The sequence below is a fragment of the Podarcis pityusensis genome (assembly GCF_964106645.2).
Source record: "Podarcis pityusensis genome assembly, chromosome: 8".
NCBI classification, from domain to species: Eukaryota; Metazoa; Chordata; class Lepidosauria; order Squamata; family Lacertidae; genus Podarcis; species Podarcis pityusensis.
Window position 1 is genome coordinate 79,224,212 of NC_138033.1, and position 16,714 is coordinate 79,240,925.

Consider the following 16,714-nt stretch of genomic DNA (forward strand, 5'->3'; position numbering starts at 1 on the left):
GGTAGTTTAACTTTGTCCCCACGTGGGGTTTATTGAAATGCTCAGAATAAATCTGATTGGTTCTTATGAACACTCTGTAAAAAGATCTTTCGTGAATAAAACAACCTGGGCCGAGGGGTGGAGAGAGAGAGATTATTATACGCACCCTTCCCAGAGTCTTGCTGGTTCAAGCCTCTGTGTGTATTCTTATTAATCAGAGTTCAATCCTTCCTTTACTTTGGGAATGCCTCACCTGGTCCCTGTTCCACGACGAGCTGGTGCACTGGCGCGAGACCCCCATGCAGAAGCAGCGCAGGCAGCCTTCGGGGTTTGCGTGGCTCAGGTGGAACGAGCCCGTAGCACATTCGTTGCATGACTGTCCCATGACGTTGGGCTAGGGAGAAAGAGAAGGAGAAGGAGGAGAGGGCTGTAATGATCAGATGTGATTACTATGAGGAATTATGAAATATGGAGCAAGCCATTGTGTCCGCGATGAATGCATTGTGTTGACTGGGTTTGATTCATTGACAATAATTTCTGATCAAATCCCACAAGCCTCTGCATCTCTGCCCATTTTCTCTACTGTCCATTTTCTTTCTCTATGCCTGACAGGCACTTATCAGCATTCTAAACACAGGCCAGTTGTTCACCAGGCATCCTGGGTCATAAAGATAGTAGGCAGCTTCTCTGATGTACCTTTCCTTGGTTTTGTTAATCTTAGGGCCAGGAAGAGATTTGACAAGGAGATGGTAAATACTACCTGTCTTCCTCTCCTGTTTACTGCTGTTTATGATCTCCGGGGTTTCCTAAAAGCATTCCTCCTTGTTTCCTATTTTATATACTCTGAACTACGTATGCATGCTCAAGTAGGAAATAGTTTCTTTGTAGTTAAGAGGATTTCTTCTGATCTGACTTTGTCCCCCATGGGGTTTTTTGAAATGCTCAGAGGAAATCTGATTGGTTCTTACGAACACTGTGTGAAAAGTTCTTTTGTGAATAAAACGTCCTGGGCCAAGGGTTGGACAGGATTATTATTATTGGCACTCCTCCCAGAGTCCTGCTGGTCAAGCCTCTTGTGTATTTTATTAATCAGAGTCCAATCCTTCCTTGCTTTGGGAACGCTACAAGGACTTTGCAGAAGGACGAGAAAAGGAGATAGATCTCATAGACTCACCAAAAGTCAGCAGTCCATAGCATAATAAATCTGTTCAGCTCAGCTGAGGGTCACATTCTAGGCCATGCTAATATGTTACAAAAGAGTACAACTTAAAAGCCTTGTCATTGCCTGATTTGCCCGCCAAAGCAAAGGGCAATGACCAGGCGGTCTGGCAGGTGACATCAATGCTTCTTCTCAGGGAAAAAAAAAGGAGTCTGGGAGCTTGATTCCTGCTGTACCTTGCTTCCAGAATGGCTTGACTCCCAAACAAATCGGCTCCCAAACGCCACAAACCCGGAAGTAAGTGTTCCGGTTTGCAAACTTTTTCGGAAGCCGAACGTCTGACGCAGCTTCCGATTGAGTGCAGGAAGCTCCTGCAACCAATCGGAAGCCGCGCTTTGGTTTTCAAAAAGTTTCAGGAGTCAAACGGACTCCCGGAACAGATTAAGGTTGAGAACCAAGGTTCCACTGTACTTCTGAAATAATCTCATGCTGAGAACAGAAGCTCAGCAGCTGGGCAGATGTTCTCAGAGCTCCTCTTGAAATTTAATTTAGGAATTCATTTATCATGGCAAAAACCCAACCGTGGACCCCACAGATCTGGGGCCTTCCCATTCGCAAAAGGCGAATGAGCGGATAACGAGGCTTTCAAGTTTCACCGTTTTGTCTCATCTTGCCACGACTAACCCAGGGGAGTCTGAACCTCCAAACTATGGCCCGGCTTACCTTGCACTGGCAAGCACCATCTGACACTTCGCTGCTCCCTCTCTTGTCGCACTCGATGGTGCTCTGCCCTACACAAGGAGTAAAGAGAGGTTGAGAGAGACAAACCCAGGCAGGAAAATGTATTTTTTCCACCATGGCCTAGCTAAAACCCAGCGTAAGGTCTAAGTCAGTCCAGAGGAGCTTCCTTGTATTTCTACTTAAATCGTCCCGACGCGCAAAACCAGGAGGACTAGAATTTTCGTGCAGCAGAGCTTTGCATGCAAAAGGCCACAGGTTCAATCCTGAGTGTCTCTAGGCAGGACTGCGCAAAGACCTTCCCAAGTCCAAAACCTCAGAAAGCTGCAACCAGCAGGTGAAAGGAAGCAAAACAAGGTGAGAAAAGGGGTAGAAACATCTGAGAAGAGAATTTGGAAGAGCTGAAGAAGTACAAGGAGGAAGGCAGAGAGAGAGGGTGCAAAGAGCAAGCAGGTGAGTGACAGAGGGGCTGAGCTCTCCTTGAAGCAGGTCAGACTAGATGACTCTTGAAGGTCCCTTTCCAACTCTGCAATTCCGTGCGAAAGAAAGGAGGTGGTGACAGTTATAGGAAATGAGAAAGTGTTGGAATGGTTTACTAAAGATGAAGAAGTTAAATCGGTTATGATTCAATGGGCAGGAGACTTTGGGTACAACGTACAGTTTGCAGCATGGGAAAAATTATGGAGAGAGGATTTGAAATTCACGGCGTGTTATACATTAAAAGAAAATTATATGGAAATGATGTATCGCTAGTATTTAACTCCGAGTAAATTAGCAAAAATGTACAGGACAAGTTCAAATGTTTGTTGGAAATGTAAGGAAAAGGAAGGCACCTTTTATTGTATGTGGTAGAACTGTAAAGTAATAAAGGAATTCCAGGAAACGATATACAACGAATTGAAAACAAATGTTTAAAATAACTTTTGTTAAAAGACCAGAAGCCTTTTTGTTAGGAATTGTAGGTGCAGAGCTACCAAAGGAACTGAAAATATGGTTGATGTATGCTACAACAGCTGCAAGGATGCTTCTAGCCCAGGGTTCGAAAGACGACAAAATTCCTATCAGGGTGGACTGGCTGATGAAATTATTGGACTATGCAGAAGTGGCAAGTTTAACTGGGAAAATCAGAAACCAGGAAGGTCAAAACTTCAATAAAGAATGGGACAAATTTATATTATATTTGAAAGACCACTGTAAACACTTGAACTCTTTGGCAGGTTTTAAATAACTCTTGCAACGCTACATAGATTTTGGATACAATGGAGGATTGTAAATTAGATGGACTTATAATATGCAGTTTAAAAAAGTTACTCAAAGAACCCACAGAGGGGAGAAGTCTTGAGTTTCAGAAGAATCTTGTGTAATTCTTATTATTTGTGATTACAATTGTGAATGAAGCTGTAAAATCAAATAAAAACTCTTTTTATAAAAAGAAAAAGACAGTGAGGGGGGGGGTTTGGGGGGGTGATAAGAAAACGCAAATGTGACAGCGATGACGACTTGCCCTCTAGTAGAGTATCAGTTTCAGGAGTAGGAGGGAACCCTGGAAATCAGAGAGAGAAAGAAATTGTCAAAAGGGTTCAAATGTTTGGCCAGCAATACATGAAATATTGGCTTATGTGTACCAGGTGGGGAGAGCGAAGCAGGCCAACGCTTCAGAGTTGTGAGACGCAGCAAGATGGTAGCGCTATTAAACTTTGATTGAACGTGACAATGTGGTTCCCACAATCGTGTTTGGAAGTCAGACGTTGGCCTCAAACCTAGCTGAAGGTTGACTGATTGATTGATTGATTCAAATGAATCTCAAAGAGGCTTACAACCAATAAATAACCATAACATAACAAAACATACTAGCGCATCGCGAATACAACACGCGTCATATGAAACAAATCACAAATTATCAGCGAGACAGTTTCTATCTTTAAGAAACCGAACAAATCAGCAACTAAAAAAATAGGCCAAACCTCACTATTACGGCAAGTCGTGTGATTAACAAATCATTTAGAATCTACAAAACGATATTAAAAGCATTAGCAAAATAGCAACTAAAAATATAATCTAAGGCACTAAGTTCATTCAAACGATCTCTGCACCCCCATGACTCATAACCTTTCACTCTGTTCAGTTCATTAAACAGTTCATTAAAATACACATAAATGCACATAATGCCTATTGTTAAGCCAGCTCATAAGCCAGGAGCCAAGGGCATAAAGCTGCTTCCTTTGTTCCTCCTTAAACCAGCCCTTGATTCGGAACAATGAGGACTAGAAACTTGCTTTGTTTTCAATTTTTAAAAAGACCACAACTCGGTGGCATTGCATCTGCTTTGCATGCAGAAGGTCCGAGGTTTCATCTCCCGGTAGGGTTGAAAAAGACTCCCTGCCACAAACCCTGGAGAGCTGCTGCTGCTGCTGCTGCCAGTCAGAGTTGGGAGTACTGAGCAGGATGGACCAAGGGTCTGACTCTGGACGAGGTTCCCCTGAGAAGGCCTGAAAGCTCATCCTGACCAGCCTGCGCCCTCATTGGCAGAAGAAACTTCATCAGGACATGGGTGCTTGAGCTGAGATTCCTGCATTGCAGGGGGTTGGACTAGATGACCCATGGGTCCCTTCCAACTCTACAATTTCTATGATTCTAGGACAGATTGTGAATGGAAAACAACAGGCGCATTGCTCTTCTCCTTGGTGGGGAGGGCCAGTCTGCAATCTCCTTTGCCCAATTTCTCCCTCTGTGCTCCATGGCACAATCCTATTCAGGCTTACTCAGCAGGAAGTTTCAGCAGGTTGTTCTCAACAGAGTCCTACTCAAGAGTAGACCCACCGAAATGAATGGGCCTAAGTTAGCCATGTCCCTTCATTTCAATGGGTCTACTACTAGAGACAGCCGGCAGTTATTCAATGCTGAGTTTTCGCAGCTTTTGCCCTAACAGGGTGACTCTGGAGTCAAACCTGAATTGCGTGTGTTCAAAGGTTTTACTCACCAATCCTCACACATTTTCCTCGTGGCTGGATGGGGTCTCCTTTGAAGCCAGGAGCACATCTGGGGGGGGGGGAATATGTTAAGTTGCAACTTTATCAGTGTCCCCCTGAAATCACTTTGTGGCCAAGGGTAGGAAACATCTCTGCTCCCCCTCCCCAACGTTGCTGGACTCTAACTCCCATCAGCCCCAACAGACAGCATGCCCAATGGTCAGGGATGATGGCGGTAGTTGTAGCTTACTAGCATATGGAAGACGTGAGGTCCTGTAGTTTAAATACAAGGTAAAGTTATGATGGAGGTAGCCAGGAGCAGTAAAGGCAAGTGATGGCCTAGTTCAGGGATGGGGAACATCTGTGTCCCTCCAGATGTTATGGGACTCCCAACTCCCATCACCCACAGCAGCCAACAAGGCCAAAAGTGAGGGGTGATAATGGGAGTTGGAGTCCCATAACATCTGGAGGGACACACCTCTCTCATTCAAGCATTAAAAGAAGGCAGACTGGCAATGGAGTGGGCAGGGAAGGCAAGTGATGGTCTAGTTCAGGGATGGGGAACATCTGTGTCCCTCCAGATGTTATGGGACTCCCAACTCCCATCACCCATAGCAGCCAACAAGGCCAAAAGTGAGGGGTGATAATGGGAGTTGGAGTCCCATAACATCTGGAGGGACACACCTCTCTCATTCAAGCATTAAAAGAAGGCAGACTGGCAATGGAGTGGGCAGGGAAGGCAAGTGACGGTCTAGTTCAGGGATGGGGAACCTGTAGCCCTCCAGATGTTGTTAAGACTCCCCAACTGATCCCTGTGTTTAAAAATGGCAAAGTGGTGATGGAGGTAGTCAGGGGCAGTGAATGCAAGTGACGGTCCAATTCAGGGATGGAGAGCTTGTGGTTCTCCAGAAATTGCTAGACCCCAACTCCCAACAGCACATTCAGGGATGATGACTAGCATCGTATACAGTGGTACCTCAGGTTAAGTACTTAATTCGTTCTGGAGGTCCATTTTTAACCTGAAACTGTTCTTAACCTGAAGCACCACTTTAGCTAATGGGGCCTCCTGCTGCCGCCGGAGCACGATTTCTGTTCTCATCCTGAAGCAAAGTTCTTAACCTGAAGCACTATTTCTGGGTTAGCGGAGTCTGTAACCTGAAGCATCTGTAACCTGAAGCGTATGTAGCCTGAGGTACCACTGCATTCAGGGATGATGACTAGCATGATGGCGGCTGGGGGCAGTGAAGGCAAGAGATGGTCCAGTTCAGGGATGGGGAACTTGTAGCCCTCCAGATGTTGTTAAGACTCCCCAACTGATACCTGATCCCTGTGTTTAAAAATGGCAAAGTGGTGATGGAGGTGGCCAGGGGCAGCGAAGGCAAGTGACGGTCCAATTCAGGGATGGAGAGCTTGTGGTTCTCCAGAAATTGCTAGACCCCAACTCCCAACAGCACCAGCCAGCCTGGCGAATATTCAGGGATGATGACTAGCATGATGGCAACTAGGGGCAGCGAAGGCAAGTGACGGTCCAGTTCAGGGATGGAGAGCTTGTGGTTCTCCAGAAAATGCTAGACCCCAACTCCCAACAGCACCAGCCAGCCTGGCCTATGTTCAGGGATGATGGTCCAATTCAGGGATGGAGAGCTTGTGGTTCTCAAGAAACTGCTGGACTCCAGCTCCCAGCAGCTCCAACATACAGTTTGAAACTACAACAAGGAGCCTACTCACTTTTCGCAGCGACGTCCAGTGTAGCCTGGGGCACAGGCATCGCAGGTGGCCTGCCCGTCTGTGTCCAGGAAGCAGGACTCTGAAAACCTGAAAGGAGAAGAGGGCAGTGTCACCATGGGCGCCACCAACCCTCTGCCCCACAATGCTGGGAATGCAGGCCTCTGGGTGAATGGCTGGCAAGGCCCATTTCGCCCTTGATCGTGGGCGAGGGCAGCTTCCCAGTTGCAGACTGAGTGGCACACATCAGCAGCCCATTCATAGCTGACTTGCTTATCTATTTATTTGCACAAATTTCAATGCCACCATCATTAAAATATACTATTATCTATCTGTCTGTCTGTCTATCTGCCTGCCTGTCTATTTTTTTTTTAAATAATGTTTATTAATTTTCAACCGTTTAAATACAACAAAACAGAAAGACAAAAAAAGAAGGGGAAAAAAGAGAAACATAAAACTAACAAAGCAAGACACAAACCATTTCAAACACAAAACAATTTCAATGTCTTATTTTTCATTCCCTTATTTCCACGACCTCCTCACACCTCCCTTTTTATTTTCCACTTCTGTTAATTATTTCAGCAATTCCTTTCCATCTTCCTCTGTTTTCTATCCTATAATTATCTTAACATATTCTAACCTTATTTTTCCCTTTAATACACTATTAATCTATTTATACTTGACTCCTTATAACATTTCTACTAAAGCCATATAACTTCATTCCAACATTTTTCTAACATTCATTATTTTTACAGTATTTCTATAAATAAGATTAACATCTGTCTGTCTGTCTATCTGCCTGCCTGTCTAATCTACCTACCTACTCTTATTTGCCTTCCTAAACAATTGATCATCTATCTATCAATCTGCCTACCTACCTGCTACTTACCTACTCACCCTGTTTACCTACCTCATGATGGTAAAGAGCATAAAACCCACAGTAAAAATACGTTCGTAAAACAAGCACAAAATGTGTAACAAAAGGGTAGATCAGACCGATACGCCCACACAGCTCAATTTCAGGAAAAGCCAGGTGTGTTTTAAGCAAGGCACCTGAATGCCAGCACTGCAGGTGGTTCACCAGGAACACATTCCAGTGGGCCAGTGCCACAACACTAAAAGCCCTGGTCTGTGCGGATGCAAGACGGACCTGCAAGTGCATGGCACAACTAAAGAGAGGGGGAGGGCTCTTTCCTTTCAGGCGGATTGAATTACCCAGAAAAAGGCATACAATGGTACCTTGGTTCTCAAACGCCTTGGTACTCAAACACCTTGTTTCCTAAACGCCGAAAACCTGTTCTGGTAATTTGTAAAAATCTAATGTTACAATATATCAAGATTGAGGATTAGGATTAAAAAGGAGGGAAAGGAATTGTTGGATTAACAAATTGAATTGGAATACAAAAGAGGGAGGTATGAGGAGGTCAGGGAAACAAGGATATGAACGTAAGGCATGGAAAGATTGATCTATATTTTTTTTAAGTGTTTTTTTATTCTTTTATTCTGTATTTTGTATTCTGTATTTTGTAGTCTGTATTTTTCTTCTATTTTTATTTCTGTCTTTTGCTTTTACTTTTCTGGTTTTTTATGTAACTCTTTTTTCTGAAATTTTAATAAATATCATTTATAAAAAAAAAGAAAACCTGTTCTGGTTTTCAAATGTTTTTCGGAAGCCGAACATCTGAAGCGGCTGTCTGCTGTTGTTTCCGGGGCACCTGCACCAATCAGAAGCTGCTCCTTGGTTTTCGAACATTTCAGAAGTCAAACCGACTTCCGGAACGGATTAAGTTTGGCACTTTTGTACTTGCTATTTATTTTGCGTTTTTGTTTTTGAGGCTTTTTCGGTTCATTTGTTTTTGTGACTGTGTGGAACCCAGTTCAGCTATTGAACTGATTGATTGATTGATTGTGTGACTGCGGAAATGGATAAAAGCCCCCCACCCAAACAATGACTATCATCAGTGCAGGTAAGGAAAAAATAATAATTTTAATTTACAATGCTGTCTTACTTATTTTATAGTACAGTACATTGATTATTGCTTTCATTTTATGGATCAATGGTTAGAGAGTGAAATTCAACTTAAATTGCCGTTTTAGGGGTTGTTTTTAAAAGTCTGGAACGGATGAATCCGTTTTCCATTACTTTCTATGGAAAAGCACGCCTTGGTTTTGGAACGGATTAAGTTTGAGAACTAAGGTACCCCTATACAAGGCAAGGTGTTCCCAGAGGTAAATTCATGGATATGGACTCACCGGGCCACTGTCCTTCCCTGCAGGCTCAACGTTTGCTTTCAGGGCAACAGGAAAATTGCAGGCACACCCACCCACCCCCGGAAGCTGTGCATCTTGGTCCTTTCCTTATCTCCTTCCTGCAAAGCCTGCCAAGTCCGCAGAGGGCAGGTGGCTGCCAACATCCTCCAGGACAGACCCCGACGACGATAACCCGCGACGCAAAGACACTCGGCTCACTCACCTGCGGGGGGCTTCGGTGTACGGGCAGGGGCAGGGGCGACAGGCGGTGGGGGTGCCCTTGGTGGCGTCTCCAAAGAAACCCGGCTTACATTTGTTGCACTGGGGCCCTTCGGTGTGGTGCTGACAGTTCTGTGGGGCAGGGGGAGAAGCGGAAAAGACAAAAGGAAGAGGGAGGTGAAGGGCAGGGCGCAGTTTTCCCCAAATCCCTCCCCCCGCCAGACAACCCACTTCGCGCCCCTCCTCCAGTGGCCGTCGCCACCCCTGCCACCCGCTGGCAAGCTTACCAGGCAGTAGCCAGAGAACGGGTCGCAGGTGCTGGAGTGCCCGTTGCAGTTGCAGCCAGAGCACATGCCAAGGTACGGCCCGCCGGGCACTCGCTTGAAATGGGCCTCGCAGCGTTCGCAGGAGAGGCCGGCGTACCCAGAGGGGCACCTGCAGAGAGATGAACAGAAGGTGAAGACAGCCCTCCTAAGTGACATCATGCTGGGTCATAAGGAAAGGGTTAAATGAGTGTGAAGTGATTGGCAAGTGGGAACCCAAGGGGAGGAGTCAGAGTTAGAGTTAGTGTTGTTAAGGAGTCAGTTGGGTGTTAGAGAAGGGAGAGTGAGGATACGTCTGTGGGTTGGGATAGTTTGATGTGAGAGAGTGAGAGAATCTGTTACGAGGATTCAGATAGACAGTTGGGATAATTACCGTATTTTTTGCTCTATAAGACTCACTTTTCCCCTTCTAAAAAGTAAGGGGTAATGTGTGTGTGTCTTATGGAGCAAATGCAGGCTGTGCAGCTATCACAGAAGCCAGAACAGCAAGAGGGATTGCTGCTTTCACTGCGCAGCGATCCCTCTTGCTGTTCTGGCTTCTGAGATTCAGAATATTTTTTTTCTTTTCCTCCTCCAAAAACTAGGTGCGTCTTGTGGTCCGGTGCATCTTATAGAGCGAAAAATACGTTAGTTAGAAGTTATTAGGAAGGTATAGGCCGGAAAGAACCTAAGATTAAGAAACTGACAAGAAAAATGATCTGAAATCATAAACTTGTTAAGGCTTATAAAATAAACTTTTTTGGTTTAATGTTAACAACTGTCTGGACTCCGTGTGTACCCGAGAGAAACGGGTTGGTGGCAGAGGGGAAGCAATCACAGTGGTGGCACAGGGATCAATAGACCATCAAACGTCCGGGGACCCTGTGTGATCGCCACAGCAGGTTTATGGGCTGCCGGGAAGGACACTGCCAACTCTCTGTAAGGCAGGTCGCAGAGGCGACGAACTCAGCCTGCAGGTCGCATGTGCTGAAGAAGCATGGCTCAGTGCTAGAGCAGCTGCTTGGCATGCTGAAGGCCCCAACGGCAGCATCTCCAGGCAGAGATAGGAGGAGACCCTTGCCGAAAACCCTGCAGAGCAGGAGCTGCTGCCAATCAGTGTGGACAATACTTATACTGAATGAATCCAGAAAATGATTAGAGTGACAGCAGCAAGAATATTATTGGCCCAAAAATGGAAGCAAGAAGAATTACCGATGATTGAAGAATGGTGGATGAAGTTAATGGACTATGCAGAACTAGATAAACTAACAGGAAGGATTCGAAACCGGCAGGACCAGAAATTCACGGAAGACTGGAGTAAATTTATGGACTATTTAAAAATTATTTGTGATGATCAGACGACGTTTGTAGGTTTGCAAGAAGTTTTGTGAGGAGTATTATTGGAAGTATTGCAAAAATGGATAGGGGAAAGGATGATTTGTTAAGAGATATAAAGGCAATATAAAGTTAAGAAATGCATAAGAAGTGGTTAAAACGGTGGATCATCAGAGGTGCTGATGGATGTCTAAAAAGATTGTATAAGTGATAAGTTTTGTGGTACACTTTATAATTTATATGTTAAAATCAATAAAAAATTATATATATAAAAAAGAAAATGATTAGAGTGAAAGGAGAGTAAAGTTAAGATAAAAGAAGAGATTAAAGAAAGAATGAAATGCGTTTAAGCTAGTTGGAAAAATAAAGTAGCTAATGAGAACAGCTGGAAGTCAAGTCACTTGCTGGGTGTCCGTATGGGGTAGGTGTGTAGGTATATTGATATGTATAGTATAGGTAGGTATTATACAGAGTAATGTAGGTATGTTTTATGTTATGAAAATTAGGTAGTGTGTTGTGTACGTGTATTGTGTAAATGTATGTGTTTTATATGTTAATAAAATAATAAAATAAAATAAAAAAGTGTGGACAATACTGAGCTATGGATGGAGCGAGGATCTGACTTGCAACTCAGACACTAATGTCAGCAGGTTAATTTCAGTGGAGCTACCTTTGAAGGTGACCCGGAAACTACAACTAATCCAGAATGTGGCAGCAAGTGGTGACTGAGAGTGGCCACCGAGAGCATATAATACCGGTCCTGAAAGACCTACATTGGCTCCCAGTACGTTTCCAGACACAATTCAAAGTGTCGCTGCTGATCTTGAAAGCCCTAAATGGCCTCGGCCCAGTATACCTGAAGGAGTGCCTTCACCCCCATCGTTCAGCCCAGACACTGATGTTCAGCTCTGAGGGCCTTTTAGTGGTTCTCTCAATGCAGGAAGTGAGGTTACAGGGAATTAGGCAGAGGGCCTTCTCGGTAGTGGCACCCACCCTGTGGAACGCCCTCTCATCAGATGTCAAGGAAATAAACAACTACCTGACTTTTAGAAGACATCTGAAGACAGCCCTGCTTAGGGACGTTTTTAATGTTTGATATTTTATTGTGCTTTTAATTGGGGACGCGGGTGGCGCTGTGAGTTAAACCACAGAGCCTAGGACTTGCCAGTGAGAAGGTTGGTGGTTCGAATCCCCGCGACAGGCTAAGCTCCCGTTGCTCGGTCCCTGCTCCTGCCAACTTAGCAGTTCAAAAGCACGCAGTGCAAGTAGATAAACAGGTACCGCTCTGGCGGGAAGGTATACAGCGTTTCCCTGCGCTGCTCTGGTTCGCCAGAAGCAGCTTAGTCATGCTGGCCACATGACCCGGAAGCTGTACGCTGGCTCCCTTGGCCAGTAAAGCAAGATGAGCGCCGCAACCCCAGAGTTGTCCACGACTGGACCTAACGGTCAGGAATCCCTTTACCTAATACAGTGGTACCTCGGGTTAAGAACTTAATTCGCTCTGGAGGTCCGTTCTTAACCTGAAACTGTTCATAACCTGAAGCACCACTTTAGCTAATGGGGCCTCCCACCAGCGGCGTAGCATGGGTTGTCAGCACCCGGGGCAAGGCAAGTAATTTGCGCCCCCTAACCCGGGGCAAGGCAAGTAATTTGCGCCCCCTAACCCGGGGCAAGGCAAGTAATTTGCGCCCCCTAACCCCTAACCTGCTGCCGCTGCCAGCTTCTTCTTGCTGCTGCCTGGTCTGGTCTGGTGTGGTTCTCTCCCGTGCTCAGCGCTGCGCTGGGTGGCCGCTGCACTGTCCCTCCCCCAGATAGTCCCTCGCTCTCTCTCGGCACCGCACGCCTGGCACCCACCCTCTCCACAGTGGGCGGCGACCCAGCGGCTCGGATCGGATTTGCACAGCCAGCACTGCAGTGAGAGAGAGTGAGTGAGCCAGGTAGGGGCAGAGAGCTGCGAGTGCGAGCGCGCACCCCCCAGATGTTGCTCCCGGTGCGGCCGGCCCCCCCTGCACCCCCCACGCTACGCCACTGCCTCCCACTGCCGCCGCACCGCCGGAGCCCGATTTCTGTTCTTATCCTGAAGCAACGTTCTTAACCCGAGGTAATAGTTCTGAGTTAGCGGAGTATGTAACCTGAAGCGTATGTAATCTGAAGCATATGTAACCTGAGGTACTACTGTATTCTGTTGGGAGCAGCCCAGAGTGGTTGGGGAAACCCAGCCAGATGGGCGGGGTATAAATAAATTGTTATTATTATTATTAGCCTCCTCTGAGCAGGACTAATTTGGACACAATCCACAGGCGCAGGGTCGCAGCAAGCTGGCTCGAGCCCCCCAACTTCCCTGCCCAGAACCACCCTGGATGTCAGCAGGTGCCCCCATCGCTGGCACACCTGCATTCCTCCACGCCATGTGCCAGGCCCAATCCGGTGACCTCCGTGGTGGTTGTGTCCATGACGATGTCGCTCAGCCCCACACTGGCCATCCGGTTATCATAGACGGTCTGGATCATAACCGCCTCCAGGTTCTGGAGGGTGAGCAGCAGTTCCTCACGGCTGACAGAGGCTCCCGACTCCTTCTCCCAGTGTTCCTACAGAGGGGAACACCCGGCAGGTGAAGAAATGGCTAAGCAAAAGCTGCAGGAGAAATCCACTTATTGCATGGGCTGCCCCGAGAGCGCTTGCGAAGAAGGCCACAAATCGTATGACTGTTAATGTTTTAAAGAAATGGTTTACTAAAAAAACTCAACACATACCACTTCACATCATAAAAATCTATATGGAAAACAAGAGGGGAGAGACCCTTTTTAGACTACAGTGGACCATCTGGAGACAAATTTAATTCATTCCGGGGGTCCGTGTGCACCCTGAAAAATCCACATCCAGAGGTACCGCTTCTGGATACTTCTGGGTTTGCTGCTTTCGCAACCCGATTACTCAAGAGTAATGTAACCTGAGGGTCTACTGTATCTGAAGAACGGCTATGGTCAAATGAAAACTGAATTATGAATTACGAGCAGCGGAATGAAGTACCATCATGTAACGCGGTAGGTATAAGGTGGGAATAAAAACGTCATGGAAGTCAAGGTGGGAACTCAAAATTCAAAGAAAAGCAAAGAAGCAAACTTGCAAAACCTGTGAAAATCAATAAAAAAATATGTCTATACGAAAGGAAAAAAACAATAAAAGTATAAAGTAAATAAGGGTAATGTTGCTTCTACCCACCCAACCCAGCTTGGCTCACTTGTTTGAGTCACCTTAAAGTTCAGTGTGACGTGGCAGTTATGAGTATTTGCCTCTGAGGGGCAGGGAGAGATCTGGATTCAAATCCTTGCTCAGGGATGAATCTTGGGCTGGGCAAAGCCCGCTCTCCACCCCACCCCAACCCAGCCTACTTCGCAGAGGTGTTGAGAGGAGCGTTCAGCCTTAGCACAACAAGCCCTCCCAGTTCCAGCCGCACTCACCTCGGTGAACTGGACCTGTCGCTGGTTCACCACCGAGGGCTGGGTGGGCACCTGCACGCGGTAGATCAGCTTCTGCCCATTCCCCACAATCACGACGTTGGGTTTCTGCACAGGCTCCGATTGGCCCCTGGCCAGGCCGTAGCGCACCTTGAAGCGCAGGAAACCTCCATAGGAGTCCACCTGCAGGCAGAGCCGAGAGGGAGGGAGGTCAGCAGGGGACACCCCAAATGTAGACCCTGGCCCTCCAACCCACCCCCATTAATCCATGTGCCCATTCAGCAGAAATGTGAGCTGGGAACCTTCCTTGGATGACTGCAGGGATGTCTTGGAGGGCTGGGGAGCGAGAGAAAGTTAAACCCTGAAAGGAGGGAGCCCTAATTATAGGGACAGAACTACCTAAATCGTATAGAAATTGATTCATGTATGCTTACACAGCAGCAAGAATGTTACTCGCGCCAAAATGGGAAAGAATAGAAGTCCCAGCAAAGGAAGAATGGATACAAAAACTTATCTGAAGAAAATGTTCCAATTAACATTTGTTTAAAAACCTAAAGGATTTTTGTTAGGGATTTTAGGGAAAGACGTGCCAAGGAAATTTAAGAATATCTTCATGTATGCGACGACGACGGCAAGAGTCTTAAAAGCACAAGGTTGGAAGAATGAAGAAACCCTGACTAAAGAACTATGGCAAGAGAAACTGATGAACTATGCGGAATTGGCAAAATTGACATATAAACTACGTGATAAGGACAACTGTGACTTCAAAGAAGAATGGGAACCTTTTGCAAAGTATTTAAAGAAACAACAAAATGAACTGGACTCCTTGGCAGGTTTCGAATAAACATTCAGAAATTTATTATTAATAACATATAGACAGATAGGTTAAGGATTTTTACAATTTTATAATATGCAGAGAATTATAAGTATGGAAAAACCAAAGGGAGGAGCTGAGAGAAGTCTGGGAGGGGGATTGGGAGGGGGGGTTTTCTATTTTGGGGTGGGGGAGGGGAAAATGGAGGAGAGGAATGAGAATGATATGTTTTATTGATAAAATGTTCTGTTGTAATTCCTAATAAAAAAAATTATTAAAAAAATTACAAAAACTTATGGAGTAAGGGATTTATGAAAAGGCAAAATGAACCATGAAAAGAGAAGAAAGGTAGTCATTGATATTTTAGGAATGTTTAAACAAGTATTTTCAATTGTAAAAGAAAATTTAATGAAAATTGTAAAAAGAAAGAAAGAGCGAGGCTAGAGAAACGATTCTCTCCCTCGTAAGAGGACATCCCATGAAGCTACTTGCTGGTTTCCCACAGGCAATTGTTTGGCCACCGTGAGAAAAGGAGGACGGATTGGATGGGCCAGTGGTCGGATCCAGCACGCTCTCCTTACATTCCTAATCTGCAGATTATGGTTCATCACACCTCCCTTTTACTTTTACTGTTGTTAGCCGCTCTGAGCCCGGCTTCGGCTGGGGAGGGCGGAATATAAACCAAATTTTATTATTTGATTATTATTATTCCCACTCTCTGCAGACACCCATCGTACCTTCCCAGCCTCCCACCCCAACCCGCCCCAGTTCAGCAGAAGGACACCTGCTTGGCATGCAGAAGGTTCCAGGTTCAATGCCTGGAAGCATCTTCAGCTAGGGGTTGGGAATGCTCCCTTTTCTGAAACCCTGAAGGGCCACTGCTGACAGTCAGTGTGAGAAGGGTCATTTTTCCGACTTGAGAAAAGGCAGCTAAGCTTAAGGCTAGCCGAAAGTCCAGAAGGAGGATTATTATCAATTTATGACGGGGTGGAAGGTTCATAGGCTATGAAGGACTTGCGCACAAATGGCAGCTGCACAAATTATGATAGCTAGGAAGTGGAAGGAGCAAGCAGAATATTGTTGTTGTTGTTGTTGTTGTTGTTGTTGTTGTTATTTACACCCCGGCCATTTGGCTGGGCTTCCCCAGCCACTCTGGGTGGCTTCCAACAAAATATTAAAATGCAATAGTCCGTCAAACATTAAAAGCTTCCCTAAACAGGGCTGCCTTCAAATGTCTTCTAAAAGTCTGGTAGCTGTTTTTCTCTTTGACATCTGGTGGAATATAAAGTGGAAGAACGGTATAAAGAGGTGTGGGATGTAGCTATTAATGATAAATTGACAAGTGCCATTAAGGTAAGACGGGGAATAGGCAGGAGAAATGATTTTGAGGAGATATAGAGGGTGTTTGTAGAATCTGTACAGTGGTACCTCGGGATGCAAACGGGATCTGTTCCAGAGCCCCGTTCGCATCCCAAACAGAATGTAAGACGCGACAGTGCATCTGCGTGTGCGCAGGTCGCGTTTCGCCGCTTCCACGCATGCACGTGACGTCATTTTGACCGTCTGTGCATGTGCAAGCGGCGAAACGCGGAAGTAACACACTCCGTTACTTCCAGGTCGCCACGGAGCACAACCCGAAAGCACTCAACCTGAAGTGTATTTATCACAAGGTATAACTGTACAGTGGTACCTCGGGTTAAATACTTAATTCATTCCGGAGGTCCGTTCTTAGCCTGAAACTGTTCTTTACCTGAAGCACCACTTTA

At 45.8% G+C, this 16,714-nt stretch overlaps 1 protein-coding gene across 18 annotated transcripts in view; it reads right to left on the reverse strand.

The window, feature by feature from the left end:
- Positions 1-16,714, reverse strand: part of HSPG2 (heparan sulfate proteoglycan 2) — a 230,749-nt gene that overhangs the window by 127,900 nt on the left and 86,135 nt on the right. For 16 of the 18 annotated variants that reach the window (XM_081017900.1, XM_081017915.1, XM_081017911.1 and 13 more), the window contains 9 exons: positions 14,138-14,317; positions 13,068-13,264; positions 9,327-9,474; positions 9,044-9,171; positions 6,574-6,660; positions 4,857-4,915; positions 3,381-3,419; positions 1,862-1,929; positions 233-373 (listed from right to left, as the gene is read on the reverse strand). In XM_081017900.1, coding sequence (XP_080874026.1) covers positions 233-373; positions 1,862-1,929; positions 3,381-3,419; positions 4,857-4,915; positions 6,574-6,660; positions 9,044-9,171; positions 9,327-9,474; positions 13,068-13,264; positions 14,138-14,317 — 1,047 coding nt within the window. The remainder of the gene's footprint in view (positions 1-232; positions 374-1,861; positions 1,930-3,380; positions 3,420-4,856; positions 4,916-6,573; positions 6,661-9,043; positions 9,172-9,326; positions 9,475-13,067; positions 13,265-14,137; positions 14,318-16,714) is intronic. The other 2 variants (XM_081017910.1, XM_081017905.1) reach the window with 1 other exon arrangement.